Genomic DNA, 18,768 nt, shown 5'->3' with positions numbered 1-18,768 from the left:
CGCACACTCTGCGAGGGCTTCACTGCCGACGTCGACCTGGTTCGCATCTTTGCCGAAGCGGAGGTCATGACCTAAACCGTCTGTCTTGCAAGTCTTGGAAGTGCGGTTAAAAAAAAGACGAGATCAAAGTTGCATAGCAACACAAAAGGGGAAGGAGTCTGGATAATCCCCCTTTCGCTCGCTCGCGGGTGCGCAAGGCACGCACATTACATCCCGCATCATGACCCGAAAACCCGGTCAAGACCTTTTTAACAAACAGCGGAAGATCCGGAACTTCCAGAGCTTCTGTGTGGTTAGCAAAACCTGGAGAAGGGTTTCCTGCGGCTACAAATAGAGTTGGCATCGCTGCCCACAGCAGAAGCTCCAAGAAAGGAAGGAGGGGTAATGTGTTGTCCAGTAAATGGTCGCAAACAGCCAGGGATCTACAAATTAGCGTCAATCATGGTGCCAAGTTTCGCTCGCCACAATATCACAAGTTCAAAGGCCCGCTGGCCAAATGGTAAGGCGTCAGATTTCGGTTATGAAATCGCTCTGAAGATTGCGCGTTCGAGTCGCGCGTGGGTCGGACTTTCCTTTTGCCAATTTCGTATCACCACAACTCTTTCCAAGTTGAGCGATCTGGAACTGGATACTGGATAGCTGGTTTAATTTTTTGTCTCCTGAATTGCGAAATGTTACCGAGCTGAAGTAGACATGACATCTTGCTTGGCTCTGGAAACAGTCTCGGCAAGCTCGCCAACAGCTGCCAACAATCTCTATCTCATCATTTTTTTAGATCCTGCTGCTATGCGACGCGGAACGTAGCTCACGGCTCCAAAGTCCCCTAATCATGGAGTCAAGATGTAATCCTTATTCCAATTACTACGCGCGCCAGGTATCTCAATCCATAGCTCCCTTGCCAGCTACTGTTACAGAAACCCAAAAATGCTTCCGTGGAAGCTCTAACATGCCTCCAAAAAAAAATCCAAATAACCCTTTTTCCGTCTCTCTCAAAATCAATGCCCATAACCCCCACCTCCTTGCTGCCTCGCCTTCCACCCATCCTTGATCCCCTTCGCAGCCCCAATCAACTCCTGCTCCCCCACCCCATCCTTGATACTATCCAACACACTCCTAACAGTGCTAACATGGTTCGCCTCCGCCTTGTCATCCCGAAACCTATACAACCTCCACCTCCTCTCCTCATCCAAGCAGCACTCCACCACCCTATTCTGCAACGGATCTCCCCAGCTCTTCAGCTCCTCCCACTCGTCCTCACTCAAATGCAGCCCCTCCCCAAACTCCTCATACTGCGGCTGCCCCCTCTCACTCCCCTTAAAAACCAACAACCTCGCCTCCGGCAGACTATCATAATCCACAAACGGTTTCGTGATCCCCTCCGCCCGCTCCTCCTCATCCGGCTCAACAGTAGGAAAAACCAACCGCAACCTAAAATCCACCGTGTTGTCATGCGGCGCCTTCCACTTCAAAATGTGCGGATCAGTCCCAAACTGATACGGCGTCGTCCGGCACGTAAAAATCAACCCGTCATTCTCATGCTTCAGCTTCGGCAGCACCTCCCGAAACATCATCTCGATCCCATAGCTAAACTGCATGTCCTTCATCTCCACCTTGAACGCCTGAAACGGGAGCTCCTGCGGGAACTCCGTAAACAATTTCTTGTACGGCTTCATCACATGCTCCTTAAAGTACCCCAGCCGCTTGTCAAGCGATTTACTAAGCAAATCTGCCTTGCCGTCCAGACACAAAAGGTCAAACACCAAGAATTTCGGCTCCTTCCCTCCCCCGGGGACCTTGTCAAAGACCAACTCCCCATCAATCAACGTGTCGACGTGAAACTCTGCCGGACTCGCGTTCGGGAGAGGGAAATGCAAGTTTCTCTTCTCCATGTACCAGTAATCATTCTTTCGGTCGATCAAGTAGTGGCATGCGTGTCCGTGGTCGTCCTGGGTGAGATATAGCAGATACCGGATCCCGTCAGACTTTTCGCAGACGTAATAACTAAACAACCAACCCCCCCCCCCCAAACCGTCAGTATTCAACCTCACAGGATGCATGGACGACTTACTCCTCCTTCCTCAACTCCTCCATATGCCTCCTCGCAAAACTAACTGGCTGCGCTCCCGGGAACTTGTCGTTCGTCCTCCCCAGCAACCGTGCTACATCCTGCCTCAGCCCCCGGACAAACTCGTGGTCGAGCTTCACCCCGGGCTTGGATATGTCGGTTATGGGTCCTGCGTCGTCGCGCATGGTGCTCATCGCTCGCTCGTCGTCGCGTAATAGAAGGTAGGCTTTCGTCGTCAAAGGTATTCGTTCTGCGCCGCCGCGTCGTGGGAAACTGAGGCGAGGGGAGGGAGAGTTGTTCGTTGCTTGCGTTAAAAACTTCCTTTTCTTTTGAGACGGGAGGAGGTACTTGTATGCGACCACAGGTTGTAGGGAGGTGGGTGGAATGGGTGAATGGGTGGCTTTATCTTATCGCCGGGGCCCCTGCCAGAAACGCGCTAAGAAAAGGTGGGGCGGGGGCTGGTCGTTGAGGTTCTCAGTTTGGGTTGGCGAGGACAAAAGAGTTGAGGTGTACACATAGCATTGAAGGATAGTGAATCTGCGCTGAATGATAATGGGAAGGAGTTTAACGATGGTCTACAGGGCTCGAGGATAATTAACAGGCATTTCAAGATAGTCTTATGCCTTGAACTTAACAAAGCATTTTCAAGACTTGTTGACTATCTTTTAATGCACCTTTAATAATTCCAAAGGCCTATCCTTCATCCTTCGCCGCCTCTTCACTATCTTTTTACACCTATACTTGCGTCGCAGTACTTGTTCCTTGGCCTGGCGGATGTCATTCATAACCTATCTCCAAGTCCAAACATGTCCTCACCCATATCCTCAGCTATGTCCTCAAAATAACTTGCTGGATCTCAGTTCTCGTCTTGTGACGGGGCGAAGAAAAAAAGAAACCTACCTGACAAGCTCACTACAGTCTACAAACTCCTTGACACCCCTTAGCACCGATGTCTGAAATATGGCAGTAATGCACCGCAAGTCTTGATTCATAACTCTGCTCTACCAAACCCTGGCAGTCCATACAATACATTAAAGCGCCGTCGCCCCAACCTTCTTGGCCAGCGCATCATCTGTAGTTCCTTTTCCTTCCCTTTCCCGATTCCTGTCCTCTTCTTTCCCTTCACCTACCGCACCCAAGACTCATCAATCCTGTCCACCTCAACCTTGGCCTCCTCCCACGTCTCCTTGTTCTTCTTGGCCCACTCGATTTGGCTCTTTGCATACGCAAGCTACAAACGTCATTAGCACCACGACCATACCCTTCCCAGAGAGACAAAAGACACTCACCATATACCGCTTCAAATCATCCTCCTTCTCCTTCTGAAACCTCTTCAGATCCTTCAGCACACTCGCGCTAGCATCCTTGACATCCTGTGCAGACGCCACCTGAGCCTGCTCCAGCTGCTGAATTGACTCCCTCGTCTTCCCAATCATGTCCCGTCTCGTCCTCTCCGGATCCGCGTCCACCACACCCTGGACAGCATGGCGCAACGGACCAAAGATCTTGTTCGTAATAGAGATCCCGCTGCTCGGTGCCTTCTTATGGCCCGGGGCCGGCGTGGCTCGCTCTGGCGCTCCAATCTTGGCAGATGGTGCCGCCGCGATGTCCGCATGAGTAGGGGGAAAATCGGAATCAATCGACGCCGTGTCTTCGTTGCTGCCGTCACGACGGTGCTGTGATTGGGGCTCTCTTGTGCTGGTCGATCGTCTCGGAGGCTGGATCTGCTGGCTGCTGCTCAGGTACTGGTCAATCCTCCTGGCTTCCGCCTCGCTGCGCTCCAGCTGATCCAGAAGCGCGCGTTTCTTGTTGAGCTCGTCCGTAGTCATGTCCTGTTGTACCCTCTTCAACACCCTGTATCTCAGCACACTACGAATCACTCCCGCAAACTGTGCATTCTCCCGCATGGGCTCAGCAAAGCTGGCCCCCAGAGAGTTCGCCAGCTCTTCCGTGGCGATGTAAGACGAGTCCGCTGCTTGGCCTATTCTCTCAATTGATAGGTCCAGCGGCGAGTTTGTGTCCGAAAGTGCAAAGGCATTGAATTTAGCACCCAGCTCCTGCAGATCCATTGCCAAAGAGGACAAATGGGCCAGTGTTCGCCTATTGACCTTCTCCATCGGTCCTGTAAGCAGAGTTTCGAGTTCCTTGATGGAGGCTTCAAAGGCCAAAAAGTAAGGATCAAGCTCCTGCTCGCTCAAGTTGGCGTTCTCTGGCGGGAAACGCGCAAATGGCTGAGCACCAGTTGAACCATCCGCGGACGTAGCTGGACCAGTGCGGAGCTTGGCCGAACTGGCTGGTACTGGGAGATAGTTATGCCCAGGAGTCGGGTTAGCGGGATCAAGTGGTGGTGCCTTCATGATAGACTTGGGAATCGAAGCTACAGGGTGCGAGTTCAGGACCTCGTTCTACGATACTTGTTAGCACGTGCTCATGTTTGAACGCACCAATTGCCTACCCAGCTGGAATTGGGATCGAGAAACCGCCACCAAACGCCATCTGTGCGAACTTGATCCATACGTCTGCAGCGGTTCAAGAAAACGGCCAGCATGCGTTTTCTCAAGTCGATTATTTGATGGTCTTGCTTCGCATTGGTAGGATTGGCGGCATAGTCAGCCATGGTGTGCTTCTCTGGAATTGGCGGAATAATAAGTGTTGGGTGTAGTCTCGTGAGGGCATCTCTCAGGGAGGCAAATTCGGAGTATCGTCTGCGCACTATAAGCTCCTATAGGCAAATGTTAGTAATGCCAATGCTCCCAGCAAAGCTTGAACCAAAACTCACCCCAGTCTTGATGGTATAAACAATATATCTCCCATTCTCCGAGCTCTTCCCCGCCTCTGTGATCAGAATAGGCATATCCGGATGCTCATAAAGCATCTGTTCCACCCGACTATCATAACCCCCCGGTTTCCGCCGTGGCACAAGCTCGTCCTGATCATGGCCATAATCCTCCTCATCGCTCTCTAGATCGCTATGCTCGTGGTGTGGAGGAGCTTCATCGCCGGTCGAAGATGGCGTCTGTGGGGGGTCGTATCGATCTATCATCACCCAGTCGGAACTATCATCAGTACTGCTTCTCGGTGACTCGAGGGAGATATCCTCGAGGTCGGTAAGGCCCACCATCTCGAAGTTCTCGCATGGCAGTAAAGGGCAGCAGCATGGCAAGAGGGCTGGGTCGGAGGTGGTGGAAGCAAGAGCAGCACTACTTACAATCTCGGGTGATAGGGGACGAAGGGTTGGCGGAGGAAGCAAACGAGTCCCGGCGCTCAAAGCTTCCGCCGTAGGGGTTATTGTCTTCATCGTCGTTCCACATGGCTCGGCGTCACGCACTGCGGTGCTGGAAGGGATGAGAAGGGTGGTGGGCAACGTGAAAGGGCAGCTGGCGCAAGCTCACCGGGATCACAGCACTGCGAAAGCCAACAGCTACTTGTCTGCGGGGCAGACGAGGGCAGGGATTGATCGTGGAGGTTTGCGACAGTTGAGCAGGGGGGCACGAGGTGGTGGTTATGGACAAGACGTGTTCACAAAAGGCTCAGAGATGATTTTTGTCGGCGTTTTTCATGCAAAGACAGCAGAAGTCAAATGTGTTAAGGGCTGCGTGTGGCTGCTACCGAGGAGTACAGTGGTGGTGGTGGTGGTGGTGGTGGTGGTAGTGGTTGTGGTGGAGGGTGGGCCGAACACAAGCTTGGAGCGATGTGAGGCACAGCCCAGAGCCTGCCAAGAATATGACGACGCAAGCTCCACCTCACCACCTGAGCCCTCTCACCCAGGGTTACATAAGCATCAAGATCACTTCACGCAGCATCACCTCTTTATAGTGCATAAGGTAGGTACCTAGGTAGGTAGGTAGTGTTGCAGCTTCATTCAAGCTATAATGATGTCATGCATCACGTTCCCTTTTCAATCGTTTTGTTTTCAAATTTCTGTTCAATGCTCAAGCATGAGGCTGATTAGATACACCTCTATGTGCCCCCTTTCCCTCCAAGAACAAAACCACAAGAAGCAGAAGCCAAGTATGAAGACAAAGATGAACGGGCAAAATCGGTAACTATTTCAACCCCTTTCCCTTAATCATTCTTGCCATGCCACTTCTCCAGCACAGGGCTTTATCTGTTTGGCTTTCTTTTCCGCCCCTTCCCCTGTACAACTTTTCTCTTTCCAAAGTAATCATCGTCATACCCGTCATCTCATCATTCCAACCATTCCATGCTCTCCCCTTCCTGCCGCTGGGGTATGAACACACTGGGAAACAAGCAGAAGGGTACCGCCCTCTTTGCTGTCCGCCAGCACATTCCCATATGTAACCACCATATACCCCCTTTGCCCTTCTTGATGGAAATGACGATGATGAAGACAGAAAGAAAAGAAATATGACCAAATAAAGAAAACAGATGGGCCGTCCGAGCCCGCACTCCCCTCGTAGTTCGAGGGGACATTCAGAGTTTTTTCTCTTTCCAAACCGAACCAAAGAAAAGAGATGTTAAATGAGAGAGCGAAAGATACAGATAAGGAAAAGCGAGGTAGGTAGATGTGACAACAGATCGCCTCCCCCAAACAGGTAAACTCCTTTTTTCTCTTCCCTGCCCAGCCTTAATGATGATGAGCCAAATAAGATCCAAACAAAACCCAACTCTATGATTCAATCCGCTCACGAAATGCTTGGTAGTATAACAGTAATATGACAAGACAAAGAAAAATGTGGTGGCAGAGACCGCTGCGATGGTAATCTCTGGTGTCGGACGAGGTACTTGGTGGTACATTCTTGAAGAGGTATGTGTACGTATATATGTGTGTGGGTATATATTGATATGTTTTAGATGCGGTTCCCCGTCAGTTGAACCGACGGGAAGAGCGTATATTGGTTAGGAGGAGGGGGGGTGCTGAGACTGGTTGTCCTTGCGCGCCCACGCTTGGCTTGCACGAAGCTCTTGGTCTTCGCTGGCCACGTCTCCTCGGTGGCCAGATGCAAGAGGTTCGACTCGCTGCCGCGGCTCCTGAACTCCCGACGGCGACCGGTGGGCCTGGTCACCTCCTCGGACTCGGGAAGAGTCGGCATGGCACCTGACTCAAGCGTAGGGAATGCCTCTGGCTTCAGTGGATAGTTGTCCAAGTCCAATGAGGTCGTGCTGGGGGTCAACTGCGTGAAGTCGGTCATGGTGGAAGCGGCAGAGATGTGCTTCCCAAAGCCCGAGTGGGCGCTCTCGTAGGTGCCTGTCGTGGAGGCACTCGTCCGATAGCGGTGCGAGTCGCGCAGGGCAACATCGTGGTGCTCGTCCTCCTCAGCTTCACAAGCCAGCATTTGCTGCTGGAAATCCATGGGAATCAAGAGTGACGGAGACAGAGTGAAACCATGGCACTCTTTGAAGCTTGACGCATCCGATGGCTTTCTAACATGAAGCAGACGCTTTGGCTCGGCCAGGGGAAGCGAAAAGTTGGAAGCGCTGGGGTTGGAGCCCGTGACCGGTGTGACGGCCTCGTGAGCAGTGGGAGACAGTGGGCTGACGGGACTCAAAGCGGGCACGTTGAACCGCGCCACTGAAAGCATGGTGGGGGAGACATCGCAAGAGTCGATACGGCGGTCATTGTCATCTACGGGCGTGGCACTATCTCGGCTGAGCTCGAAGGACGGCCGCTGCCACTCATAATCACAGTCTGCCTCGGCCGCATGCTCGTAGCAATAGTCAATATCATCCTCCCAGTTGTCTCTGTAGATGCCGTCGGTGCCCTCGTTCAAGACAGCCTCGAGAGCACGTTGCGCGGCAATCAGATCGAACCGGCCCAACGTCTCCGACGCTTGGCTTTCCCGACGGTCAGCGTCATCGTTGTTCCGAATGGAGAACGCCCTAAGCATCGGCACCGATTGGCTTCCACGCAGCGACGAGTTGCTGGCAACGCTAGCCCGCGACTTCTTGGCCACAAACGCACTCTCTTCCTCCTCTGGCACATCCGGCAAGGTGAACTCTGATGCATTGGCGCTCGGGGAGGGCAGCGGCCAGTTGGCGTCGCCAGAAGGGCTTCTGATGTGCGCAGAGATGTGCTCGGGAATGACGCCCATGTCTGGCCCAGGAACATAGCCAGACGAGGTTGGTGGCGGGCTCCCAGCCTCCACGATCTGTGAGAACGGCTGGGGGTAACGGAAGCTGGTGTTTGGCCTGTCCATGGAGTCGAGCCGCTCGTGCCGAGAAGACATGCGGCTGGAAACGCGAGGGGGTGGAAGAGGGGGATATGGTGTATTGCTCTCAATGGGAGACCTTGGGGGACGTGGCGGTGGAATCATGCCTAGGTGATCTTGCGATTGCGAGCGCTTGAGGAGGCGACGTGGAGAACGCTTCATGATACCCGATGGAGGTCGGGTCAACGTGCTCCTTGCCAACTCTTCGGTCAAAACCCCCATCCCATCATCGTCACCGAGAGGAAGTGAGTCGGATGAGAAGTCATTGAAGTGCAAATCATCCGCCCTGATCCCCTTCAGCGCACCAGTGGGAGGCGCTTGCGAGGCACGAACTTGGGAAAACTCGGAGGCCAACGCTTGTCGATTTGTCCGCTGCAGGTCGGGCAGGTGGTCCTTCTGAGTATGCGTTACGTGTTGGAAGTTATAGGGGCCGGAGATCTGGATCTTGCGGGAGGCATCGTTGGTATCCGCTCTTGAACCACGACGCAGCCCGAACAAGGATGGAATGCTCGAGTCCCGACTAGGCATCGATGTCGGAGGAGGAGGCAAGAGCAAAGATTCTGAACCACCCTCTCCCGAATACACCGAGTTTGCTGCCGAGCTCTGGGCGCTGCTTTCGCGTCTTAGTCTTCCTCTCCGGTTGAAAAGCGATTTGCTAAAGAACTGCACGCTCTCGGGGCGATCCTTCGACGGCATGCTGCTCGATGTTGACCGGCCTGATGATTTCCGCGACAACGTCCTAGCCTCGAGAACATTCTCCCACGAAGGTCTATCCGCCGAAGTAAGAGACCGCAACGAAGACGAGCCGGAGGAGTGGCTTTGGTGCTTGTCTCGAACCGACGCTCGCTGCATCTGTCTGCGAATACTCTCCGGTGATGGTGGCGCATCGATGGCAGGTCCGAGAAAGCTCTCCAGACTCTGGTCCATGGGAACGTCGACATGATCCCAAGGCGTTACATCAGCGGAAGCCGGGACTGGTAGCACGACAGGTGGTGGCGGCGGCGCTGATTCTGTCCTCTCATCCTTCAACTGCTTGTCCACCTTCTGCCGGGACCCCGAGCTCTTGTCGACCGCGTACACCGGAAGCTGAGAAACCGCCCACATCTGCATGGTGGGCGGTGGTGTTGGTATTCCTGTTGGTTTCTGGTTCAACGGCTGTACTTTTCTTGTCAACTGACGTCTGTCAGCTGGACTCTGCGCTTTCTCGATCTCCCTGATCCTCTGTTTGGTAGTTTCGTCTGAATGGTTGATATGCCGTGGTGATTGGACGGGTGATGGGCGAGCGAGTGGAGACCTTTGACTGGGTGTTTATGCGTTATGCTTTGGTGGTGAGATGGTAGTGGGTGGTGGCGAAGTCGTGATGCGAGACGTCGACGAAGGGGGAACGCGTCCAGGGCGGTTTGCAAAACTAACAACGATGCAATGCGATGTGACGGGAAAGGAGTGACAAGTCGTCGACGTCGACGCCTGGGGAAAGCAGTCGGGAAGTTGGAGACGTATTATTTTTAGAGAGAGAGAGCCGGAAACCACTCAATTGTGGGGGATGGACAGCTCCGGGGTCCCCATATATTAATTCTCCAGAGACGGGACCCAAGAGTGATTTCCCATCCTGGCAGCTCCTCGCAATGCACTTGGGATCTTGCGTTGCTGGGAGCCAGCGGCGCCAATGGCGAGGGTGCCGTGGCTTCGTCGTCCCGCTTTCCAGGGGGCTCCCTGTCAACAAAAGATTCTGGAGCTTTCAGGGGAGGGGTGGTGGAGGGTGAAGGGTGTCGATAGCTGCACCCCGCCGACCCGACGGTGTGTGTCTGCTAGTGCCCACCGTTAGGGACCGAGAACCTGCTGGGAAAACGCTGGTGGTTTGTTGCATGGACTGTGCCACAAAACGGTGAGGATCACGGCGACGGCGTAGGCGATTGTTAGCCTCTCTGGCTTCCTATCCACTGACGATCATCGTCATCTCCAGATACGCCCTCATCCATGAAGAAACTTGGAAGCCAGACGTGTGTTTCTTCGGCCCCGCACTCTTCAGCGTGGCCTTCCGTTGTCTCAGACATCGGGATAAGCCGAGGCATGGGCTCTGGGCAGGCGGACGGAACTGCTCAGACAACGGGCGACTGATCAGGAAACGGCCGAAGCTTTTTAGATGTAATTCATCAAGCAACGACAACTCGAGAGCATGGCCCTGTATTTGGGGACCCGGGTGCGATGCTGAGTGACAGCTGACAGGAACAGGGAGAAGCAGGAGCATGCGCTAAGGTTGCAGTACGGCTCAATATAAAACCGACAGTACTGCCGTCGGCGTACGGCTCACATGGGCCGTCCCTGGGTCGACGACATGCTGAATATACGGAAGCGAAAAGAAGCGAGAGCGGTCCAGAAAGACCACGGAAGGGTTGTTCAGCTCCTACGACACGGTGCTTACTGCCCGGCGGTGGTGTGAGGGTGGATATCTGGATGTATCTGAATGACCATTGTTTGCCCGGACGGGAGGGAGGGGACAGAGAGGTGTGTGTGTTCACAGTGGTTGTGTGAAAGATATTCCACGCGGCTTTCAGACGACTTGTCTCATGCAAAAGACTCGGCACAATACAACCTCGAGCGTGTCGTGCGTGTTGTTTCTGTAGGCAAGCTTCCGTGCTGGGTCCGGGGCAGGGTAACGATAAATTTAGCCCTCGTGAAAATGATTCGCCAGAGCTGTCGAGCATGTGCAGCAGATGTATGCCGGCAAGTCTTGGACTGCCGCATGTTCATTGCGGTCGCAACGGCGACATCATGTGCTGCTCGTTGATGTTTGAAACAGACAAAAGCCGCGATAGCTCACATGTCTGTCGGAGGAGGTGCGATGAGGCCGAAAGCCATGGTGTATAGTAGACCTTGGCTTGTGTTGACGAGCGGGGTTGAAGAGTTTGAGGAATGTGATTTCCCGAGGAATTCTAGGTAAGACGGCTGATCGACCCAGCGGCCCGATCACGAGCGGCTTTTCTAGCTCCGGGGAAGGGGTCCATCGTCTGTCTGGCTTGGTCAATCATGACTCCCGTCCCGTCTTCACTGTGATGCTATCGCCAGTTCCCATAGCAGGGCCTACTCTAGCAGCAGGTATGGCGGTGGTCTGACAAACAAATGTCGAACTGTGCTCGCTCTGCAATATACGGATCGGCGTTTCGTTGTTGGCTTGCGCCGCGGATCGACTTTGAAGGAGCCGGCCCATTGGGTGATGCATGAATTCCTTGCAAGGTAATGTCCGGGATGCTTCTTGGTGTTGGTTTGAGTCCTGCTTTGGGCAGGTCGAACAGCCCTGTGGCTCCAGGGTTCACTATGGGGAGACAGGCCCAGTGCCTTCCTGTTCCTGTCAAGTTGGAAACTTTAGCTCACCTAACCCCCACTCTCCACATGCTATTTCGCACCACTATCTATCAGCTACCTTACGGGTAGAGAATGATTGCTTCAAACTCTCGACTCGTCATCCAAGGCATCTGATGGCTGCTCATCAATTCGAAAACACGGCCGACAACCCAATGATCAAGCAACAATTCTCGAGAAGGTGTTGCAGACTAAGCAAAAGTCCGGCTAAAAGCGAAACAAGGCGGAAGTGCTTTCCGACACTAACTCAACCGTCGACCGTTTTATTGTTCTTTGGGTTTCTGGATGGAACCGCTACGGGGTAGACCGTAATGAGAGGATCCAGCGCTCCGGAACCCGTTATTTTTTTCTAGACCGCCAACCGCCGTTTTATTGCTCTGCTTTGAACGGCTGAAAGAATTTTGGGTGTTGGTGTGGACCGTGAGGCACATCTCCACGCTATCCCCACGCTATCGATGCTGTTGTCCGTGGTCATTTGGCTAACAAGCTGACAGGAGGCACTTCCCCTGGAATTCGATGCATCGGGAAGTTTTGTTCTGCTCTTGGGAGACAAAAGTACTAGTTTCGAAAAAAGCACAGCAACAAGTCTGCCACCGTGCCGTGGGAAGGCCACAGCATACTGATAGCTACCACCAGTAGGAGCTCGTGCTGTACGACACAACGGGAGTCCCGGGAGGCACTGTCATAGGCCATCCATTCAAAACGGAACGCGATTCTACGAATTCCGCCGAACGAACTTTTGTTGCCAATGGATTCCCTGACAGCTAACCATTGGCCAATAAAAACCTACCATCGAGTCGCAAGGCCCATCGCCAATGGCGTGCAAAAACAGCCTTTCCCAGGGACCACTGCCAGTCCCGGTAAGCTGGGATTAGAAACGGCGGGGTTGGATTTCTATCCTATCGTCCACCTACTTTTGAAGATCCAACCATCACTTGTACAAAGTTATTGTCGATGGCCAGTGCCAACGCTGGTTTTTGGGGCCTGTCTGGCCACTGATCCGGGAAAGCGACTCAAATCGGCCCGTGGTATAGGCACATATCATCGCATATCTTTGACAGCATATGCTCGTCATCAGGCTATTTGAGGTCGATAACCAACCGCGTTTCAGTCGACCAACAGACCGGGAAGGTGCCGCTGACGGGCTGATGGATGGGCACGAATCCGGGAAAAACAGAACATGTTCGAGACGGTGCCGTTCTCGGCCGGAAAGACAGCTAAAATTCTCATTCCTCTATGCACCGGATGTCCTTCACAGGAGGGATTCGGGAGCTGGACGTTGGGAGGTTACAAGACGCAAGCCACAACAAACTATCTAGATCACAACAGCGTTGGGTTGGCTACCAGCCGTGCGTTACCAAGGGCACGGAACAGCCGCGCCGGACTTCTGTTGCAGAAGACCTTTGTCCACGGAGACCGAACATATCATCTCGCACACCGGCATGTCACACATATGCATCGTGTCGTCGGGGAACTTGGCAGGACGGCGAGAGACAGACATTATCAATCATGTAGCCGTGGAGCGCAACTGATATCACTATCTGTGGTGGTGGCTCACTGCTTCTTCCTCACGACACACCGATGACCGAATTGCGTCCCTGTTCTGGAAGCCCAAGTCGCTGCACCCACCCGCGTTCGAGGCTTGATTCTGGTTGGATCGCGGGAAATCAACCGTGTCAGCCGCAGCCCCTGCATGCCACGAACCATGACCAAAAGGGGCTAAACCCAGCCGGTCGGGCTTCCTTTCTGCACACTAACGTCAAGCCGGGGCATGATTTCTCCAACGGGGAAGGCTGGCGGTGGTCCAGGGGCGGGAAAGCTGGCGGGGTGGCCCCTGCAGAACCCCCCATCTGCGTGTCCTTGCTTGCGGCCGTACCTGCAGAAAAGACCTCGGGCCCAGCCATGGCCAGCATGATAAGGGCGGTTTCGCTCTCGTTCGACTTCTGATCTTCAGTTGACGGCTGGCCAAGGCTTGCTGACCCGAGGTTCTCCTGATAGGGGCCTGATGGGGAGTGAAGAAGTTCCAAACTTCAAACACGAGGCTAAATCACCAGTTTTGGACATGATCTGCGATACGTCATGCATATTGGAGTTGAAGTCGAGCTGTGCTGAGATTTGGTTGGCGAGCTTGCCCATATATTTGCTTGAGAAAGGTCGCAGACACTGCACGATACAATAACCGGTCAAGACAACAGGCACAATGGGGGGTTGCGGTTGCTGCCAACTGATGCGGAATGGCATATTAACCCACCATCAGGAATTCGACCAAGCCTGGGCTCTTTGGAAGTGCATGGGCCCGAACCAAAGAACGCAACACCATCATCGACAGCAGCGAGCAAGAAACACGATGACGACTTCCGTTTCGAAACGGGACAAACTACCCACTCCACTTCAAGTTCATGCCCATCCCATGGCCAATGAAAAATGACTTGGTTCGTCAAAGTGGGAAACGGGAAGCTTTGCTCGTATGTACATGCAGCTCCAATCTTGCTTGGGACAACAACCTCGGCGAGTTTATTCACGTAAGGCCAATTCGCTTCACCAAACATAATAGTGTTACACTTGGAGGCACCAAGAAGATGCAGACCCAACTATTTACAAATGGGGTGGAAACAGCGAGACATCGGGGCTGCCAGTGTCTGAGACCGAAACAGGGACTTTGCTGGCTTGACTGGCTGTTTCGTGCCCACAGTTCGTCCGGCACACAAGAGTAGGGAACACCCCACAACCTCACGGCAATCGAGGATGAGGTGTGTGAATACTTGCAACCTATCAAGACTCGCGAGGAGACGAGGTGGCAGCTGCGATGGAGAATGCGACGGTTTACTCGCAGGCCCGGGCAGGGGAATTCATTGGCGAACCAATATCACAGCCCTGTCCGGGTGGACTAGAATCGCGAGATCCAAAAAGGCCGTTGTCTCTTTCATCGTCAGATCTGGCTTTCGAGGCTGGTGGATGACATGGTGACATCTCCATATCGCTAGCAACTTGTCGCGAACCTTTGAGCGGTCAGCTCGGTGGACCGCAGTGGAGTCCCCTGTCCACGCGTCTGGCTTTCCAAGGAGCAGGGACAAGTGAGGTTGTCAAATGGCCAAGGCGGCACCAGGCGGCGCTCAACGGCAGAGCAAGGGAAACACTCCGATCTCTGGCCGACTGTCCCCGCCGCCGACCGTTTTGTCAACGGATGGAAGGGCGATGATGGTGTGAAGCTGCCCTCCTTACCTCTTCAACAACGACAGATGCAAAACAGTCGAACCACATGTAAACCGAGGATGGGGTTTTTCAAATGCCTCGGAGGTTCATCAAGAAGAAGCAGATCGCAAAGCAGTTGATGGAGACAATGATGCACAGGGGCCGGAGAAGCTTAGCTGCAGACTACTGCAACCCCTTCCAACTTCCTGATTGGTAAGGTGCTAACAATTTTTTTTAACTCTTTGCTGCACATAGTTCCTGATTCTTAACAACGTCGGTACGCTACGGAGCGGAGAGCTCCATTCATCAACCAGTTGAACGGTTCCGCTGTCAAACCACGAATCCCACGAAATCCTCTTCCTTTTTCTGTACGTCTTTCTCGGTTTTCTCTCCTCTTGCAACTTCTGCCGAAGCGTTTGGGGCACACCAGGTGTTTGCAAGGACAGGGTCCGAGGGGAAGGCCACCCCACAGTTCCGTGTCTTGGTTTTTCGGGGCTTGAACTCGACGGCCGGGGGTGGGAGATGTGAGAGAGGGGGGGAAGCTTTGACGGCCGGCCAACTCTGCGGCCACCACCACGCGAGATGGAAGCGTCCCCAGAGTCCGGTTCTGCAGCGCGCTGGGAGAGAGACAAGCCCGACGTTTGCATGATGGAAGACTGTTCCTTGTCTTGGCCGGTGGATCCTTTGCTATCTTTTTCTCTATCTTTTGACATTTTTTTCTTTTTTTGAAGGCTTTTTTTGCTGACCGCAGGATGTGGTCTGTTTCTAGGTACTCTCTCCAACAACAACAACAACCAGAGGACTTCGGCTCGAAGCGGGGTTCAGAGTGACATCTCCAGCCCAAGCTTTCCGGTAGTAACTCCCCCCGGCAGCGCTTCCGGTAGGGATACACAGAGGACTCCGCCAAAGAGCTCAAAGCTCCCGCATAGCAGAAAAGAATTACCTCAGCAGGATCGACCCTGGATGGTTTTGCTTGCTGCCAACTGCTGCGCTTGGAACGTTTCTTTTTAGCGGGGGCTTGACTTGACCTGGTGCTGGGGCCCCCAAGTGCGTCGTGGTGATTTGCTTGCCTTGCCTTGCTTGTTGCTCACGGGACTCAAAACGGCAGGGCACAGCATTCATTGATAACAAGAGATGCGGTGTGACTGAGGAGCAGCGCAAAAGGTCTTGATGGGGCTGTCCCGTCTCATCACAGAGGAGTCTGTTGTTGTCGGTGCGAAAGCAACAGCAAACCTTGTTCGAAAAGAGGAGCCTAGGGCATTCAGACGAAACATACCGCCAGAAAGTTTGACATGCTGTTCAGCCCCCTTATACGCTACTCTACAACCTCGTGGGAATGGTCTCACCAGCAGCAGCGGCACTTTGCTGAGCCCAGCGGTCCGGGCCAGCCCTTCTTTTTTTTTTGTGTAGCCCGCATGAAACACCCCTTGACAGGTGCTATCGGCAAACAAAACAGGGACAGCCCTGACAATGGGGTGGTTGAAGGGTGACTCGGAGCGGTCTTCGCTGGCGTCTTTGTTGGCTTCCCTCGTGGTGTCTTGCTCCACAAACGACGCCGGCACCGCCCTACTAGCCAGGTCGAGTTACACGAGGGTAGGGAACGTGGGATAGATAGGTCTCCTCTCTCGCGATATTTTTGCTCCAAAAAGAGAAGAAAATGGCAGCAAAATCCACCCGAATGGACGAGCCAAGTCATGCAGCTTGTTGGCTTCGATTCGTTTCTGCTTTTTCCATTTGTGGTGGAGAGAGAGAGGAGAGGAGAAACCCCCCCCCCCCACCCTTTTCAGAACAGCAGTAGTGTCCAACCAGGACCCTGGATTCTGCTGGGTTCTGACCCCATTGGGCCAGTAACCCAGCAAGGTTCTCAATCGCTAGACAAGGGAAAGCTAGTTCACTTTTTTGTCTCCGCCCCGGCCGGCGCAGGAACGAAGAAAAGGGTTGACGCCAGTTTTAACCGACAGCTTTTTTGTTTACCAAGAAGACCCAAGACTGTTAATTATGCGGGCTTACGGCAGAAGGAGAGACAAGAAAGTCTGTGCCAAAACGGCAGGAAGGAGGACCCTTGAAGACTGATGACAGCAGAAGAAGAAAAAGCAAAGAAACAACACTTTCCTGTCGTTGGCTTGCTGCTCGGTTTCCGTCTGCCGGCGATCAGATACCAACAACCCACACAAGCGATAGGGCGGACAAGGGTTACCATCTACCTAGCCAAGACTGAAAAGGCGGGATCTAGAGGGGGAAAAAGGACGACCAAACATCTTGAGGGTTGGGTGGTATCAGCAGCCGAAAGGGGGTATTTTTTTCTGTCTTTGTGTTGTTTCTTCGCTTTTCTGTGTTGTAGTCTACGCGGTAGTGCGAGTTGCTATGATGCTGACCGGCCATTGGGACTGGGGACGACAGGGCATTTATAGACGACTCCGGGCCAATTGGATGGACGGCAGTTATTGGGGGGTGATACGTGGTGATCTGACTGGATAGGAAGTGGATAGTTATCTGTCTGGATGATGGACAGCTGGGTCAAACTCGTATGAGTGAGCGTGCTCCGTAGGAAGGTAACGTACATATGTGTATGTACGGGATAAATCACAAGTGGGTAAACAGCCAAGGTAAGGGGTGTAAGTTGAAGGATTGTAAGCACTGCTCGGACTTACTTCTTTGACATCCATGGAAGTGGGCGGATCTGCAATTCATGCGAAGAGCCTTTGTTGGCTTTGCAGGTCTGGCGGAGCAGGAGGGGCGGCTGAAGGTGATAACGTGATGTTCTTGTTGACAAAGGAAAACAGGGGATGAGGTTCTTCGGATGCTGTCTTCAGGGGCTGTATGTGGTTGCGCAGCTATTCACGGGAGGTTCCATTGATGACTTCCTCCTGTCAGCATACAACCATCCTCCTGGCGGAGAAAAAAGAAAGGCAGGGCTGGCTGACGCGGCAGTAGCGGGACGGACGTGGTCCGGCATTGTTCTGTTTGGTGGTGTTGGCTGTGGCAAGTGCCGATCAACAGCCTGCCTACCCGACATCTATCATGGAGTTGCAACATTTTCGCTATAGCTCGCGTATAAGAGGTTGAGATACTCGGGGAAGTTCACCCGGCTGGAGAATCTCACCAATATGCAGGTACGAGAGAAAGTGGTGGCAGGAGTGCAGTGGTGTGGTGAGAAGTGTGGTAAGTGGCACACGGAACAGGCTGACGCTTTCATGATATGACTTTGCTTGTGTGGTCACAACTCTTCGGATAGTTCTCCATCTCATCGATTCGGTGATTGAGGGATTGGATCATGATGACGGGGTAAGTAAGATGGGATGTTTAGTAACGAGACGTCTCAGGTTCGCCAATCGTCGGTCTGATCGCTATTATCGGCAACGTTCAACACCATCATCGGCATCACCACCACCAAGTAGGTTGGGAGCTGCCACAAACCTAGCCTTCAATCTCCATATCCCTCCGTTTTTGAAACTTACCCACCGACTCACTGCCTGATTCGCCTGCAGGAATTGATTACCACCTGTACTCTCCCCCACTTCCAAGGGATTCCATAAAACGCAACGAGACGGCACAGCTTGCAGAACCATGGACTCTCAGCAGAAGCCCGAACAACACGCAGCAGAAATACAACGCAGATGCGGAGTTCTTGTTCTGTGGCTTATGGGGGGTCATATGTATGTATGTATGTATGTACGACAGCAACCAACCCAACGGCCAGTACACACTCGCCAACGGCTCGCTCGAGGAGAGATTTGACACGATTCGATCCCCGGATCTTGTTCAGTCCGGGACGGCTTGTAGAATTTTCGGCCAGATGTGTTACCAACTGGGAAATATGAGTGTCAAGTTCATGATTACTTTACTTCTCCAGTATGATGCGGGGGAGAGATGGAGACGGGGACGGATCCACAGTTCGGCAAGTGTCAAGTCTGAGATCTTTGAAGTCTAGACTTTTTGACAGCAGGTCGGCAAAGCAGAGGTGGTATTGGTTTCTCTCAC

The 18,768-nt window shown here is 53.3% G+C and overlaps 3 protein-coding genes across 3 annotated transcripts, besides 1 other annotated feature; all 3 read right to left on the bottom strand.

Moving 5' to 3' along the window:
- The first annotated feature begins 482 nt into the window (after positions 1–482).
- Positions 483–565, top strand: a tRNA (tRNA-Arg).
- Positions 566–995: 430 nt separating this feature from the next.
- On the bottom strand, positions 996–2,250 carry PODANS_7_2660 (uncharacterized protein; the record flags this gene model as incomplete). Its single annotated transcript, XM_001907718.1, has 2 exons — positions 996–2,001; positions 2,069–2,250. The coding sequence occupies 2 exons, from the start codon at positions 2,248–2,250 to the stop codon at positions 996–998; spliced, it is 1,188 nt and encodes a 395-aa protein (XP_001907753.1).
- A 941-nt stretch (positions 2,251–3,191) lies between these two features.
- On the bottom strand, positions 3,192–5,376 carry PODANS_7_2670 (uncharacterized protein; the record flags this gene model as incomplete). The annotated part of the gene is made up of 5 exons (XM_001907717.1): positions 3,192–3,296; positions 3,355–4,428; positions 4,521–4,787; positions 4,845–5,101; positions 5,274–5,376. 5 exons carry the CDS (start codon positions 5,374–5,376, stop codon positions 3,192–3,194), a joined length of 1,806 nt encoding a protein of 601 aa, XP_001907752.1.
- A 1,500-nt stretch (positions 5,377–6,876) lies between these two features.
- On the bottom strand, positions 6,877–9,345 carry PODANS_7_2680 (uncharacterized protein; the record flags this gene model as incomplete). Its single annotated transcript, XM_001907716.1, has 1 exon — positions 6,877–9,345. The coding sequence occupies one exon, from the start codon at positions 9,343–9,345 to the stop codon at positions 6,877–6,879; it is 2,469 nt and encodes an 822-aa protein (XP_001907751.1).
- Between the last annotated feature and the right edge of the window lie 9,423 nt (positions 9,346–18,768).

The sequence above is a fragment of the Podospora anserina genome, chromosome 7 (genome assembly GCF_000226545.1).
Source record: "Podospora anserina S mat+ genomic DNA chromosome 7, supercontig 1".
Taxonomy (NCBI): Eukaryota; Fungi; Ascomycota; class Sordariomycetes; order Sordariales; family Podosporaceae; genus Podospora; species Podospora anserina.
Note: the sequence above shows the minus strand (reverse complement) of the source record. Positions and strands in the feature narration are given on the sequence as shown.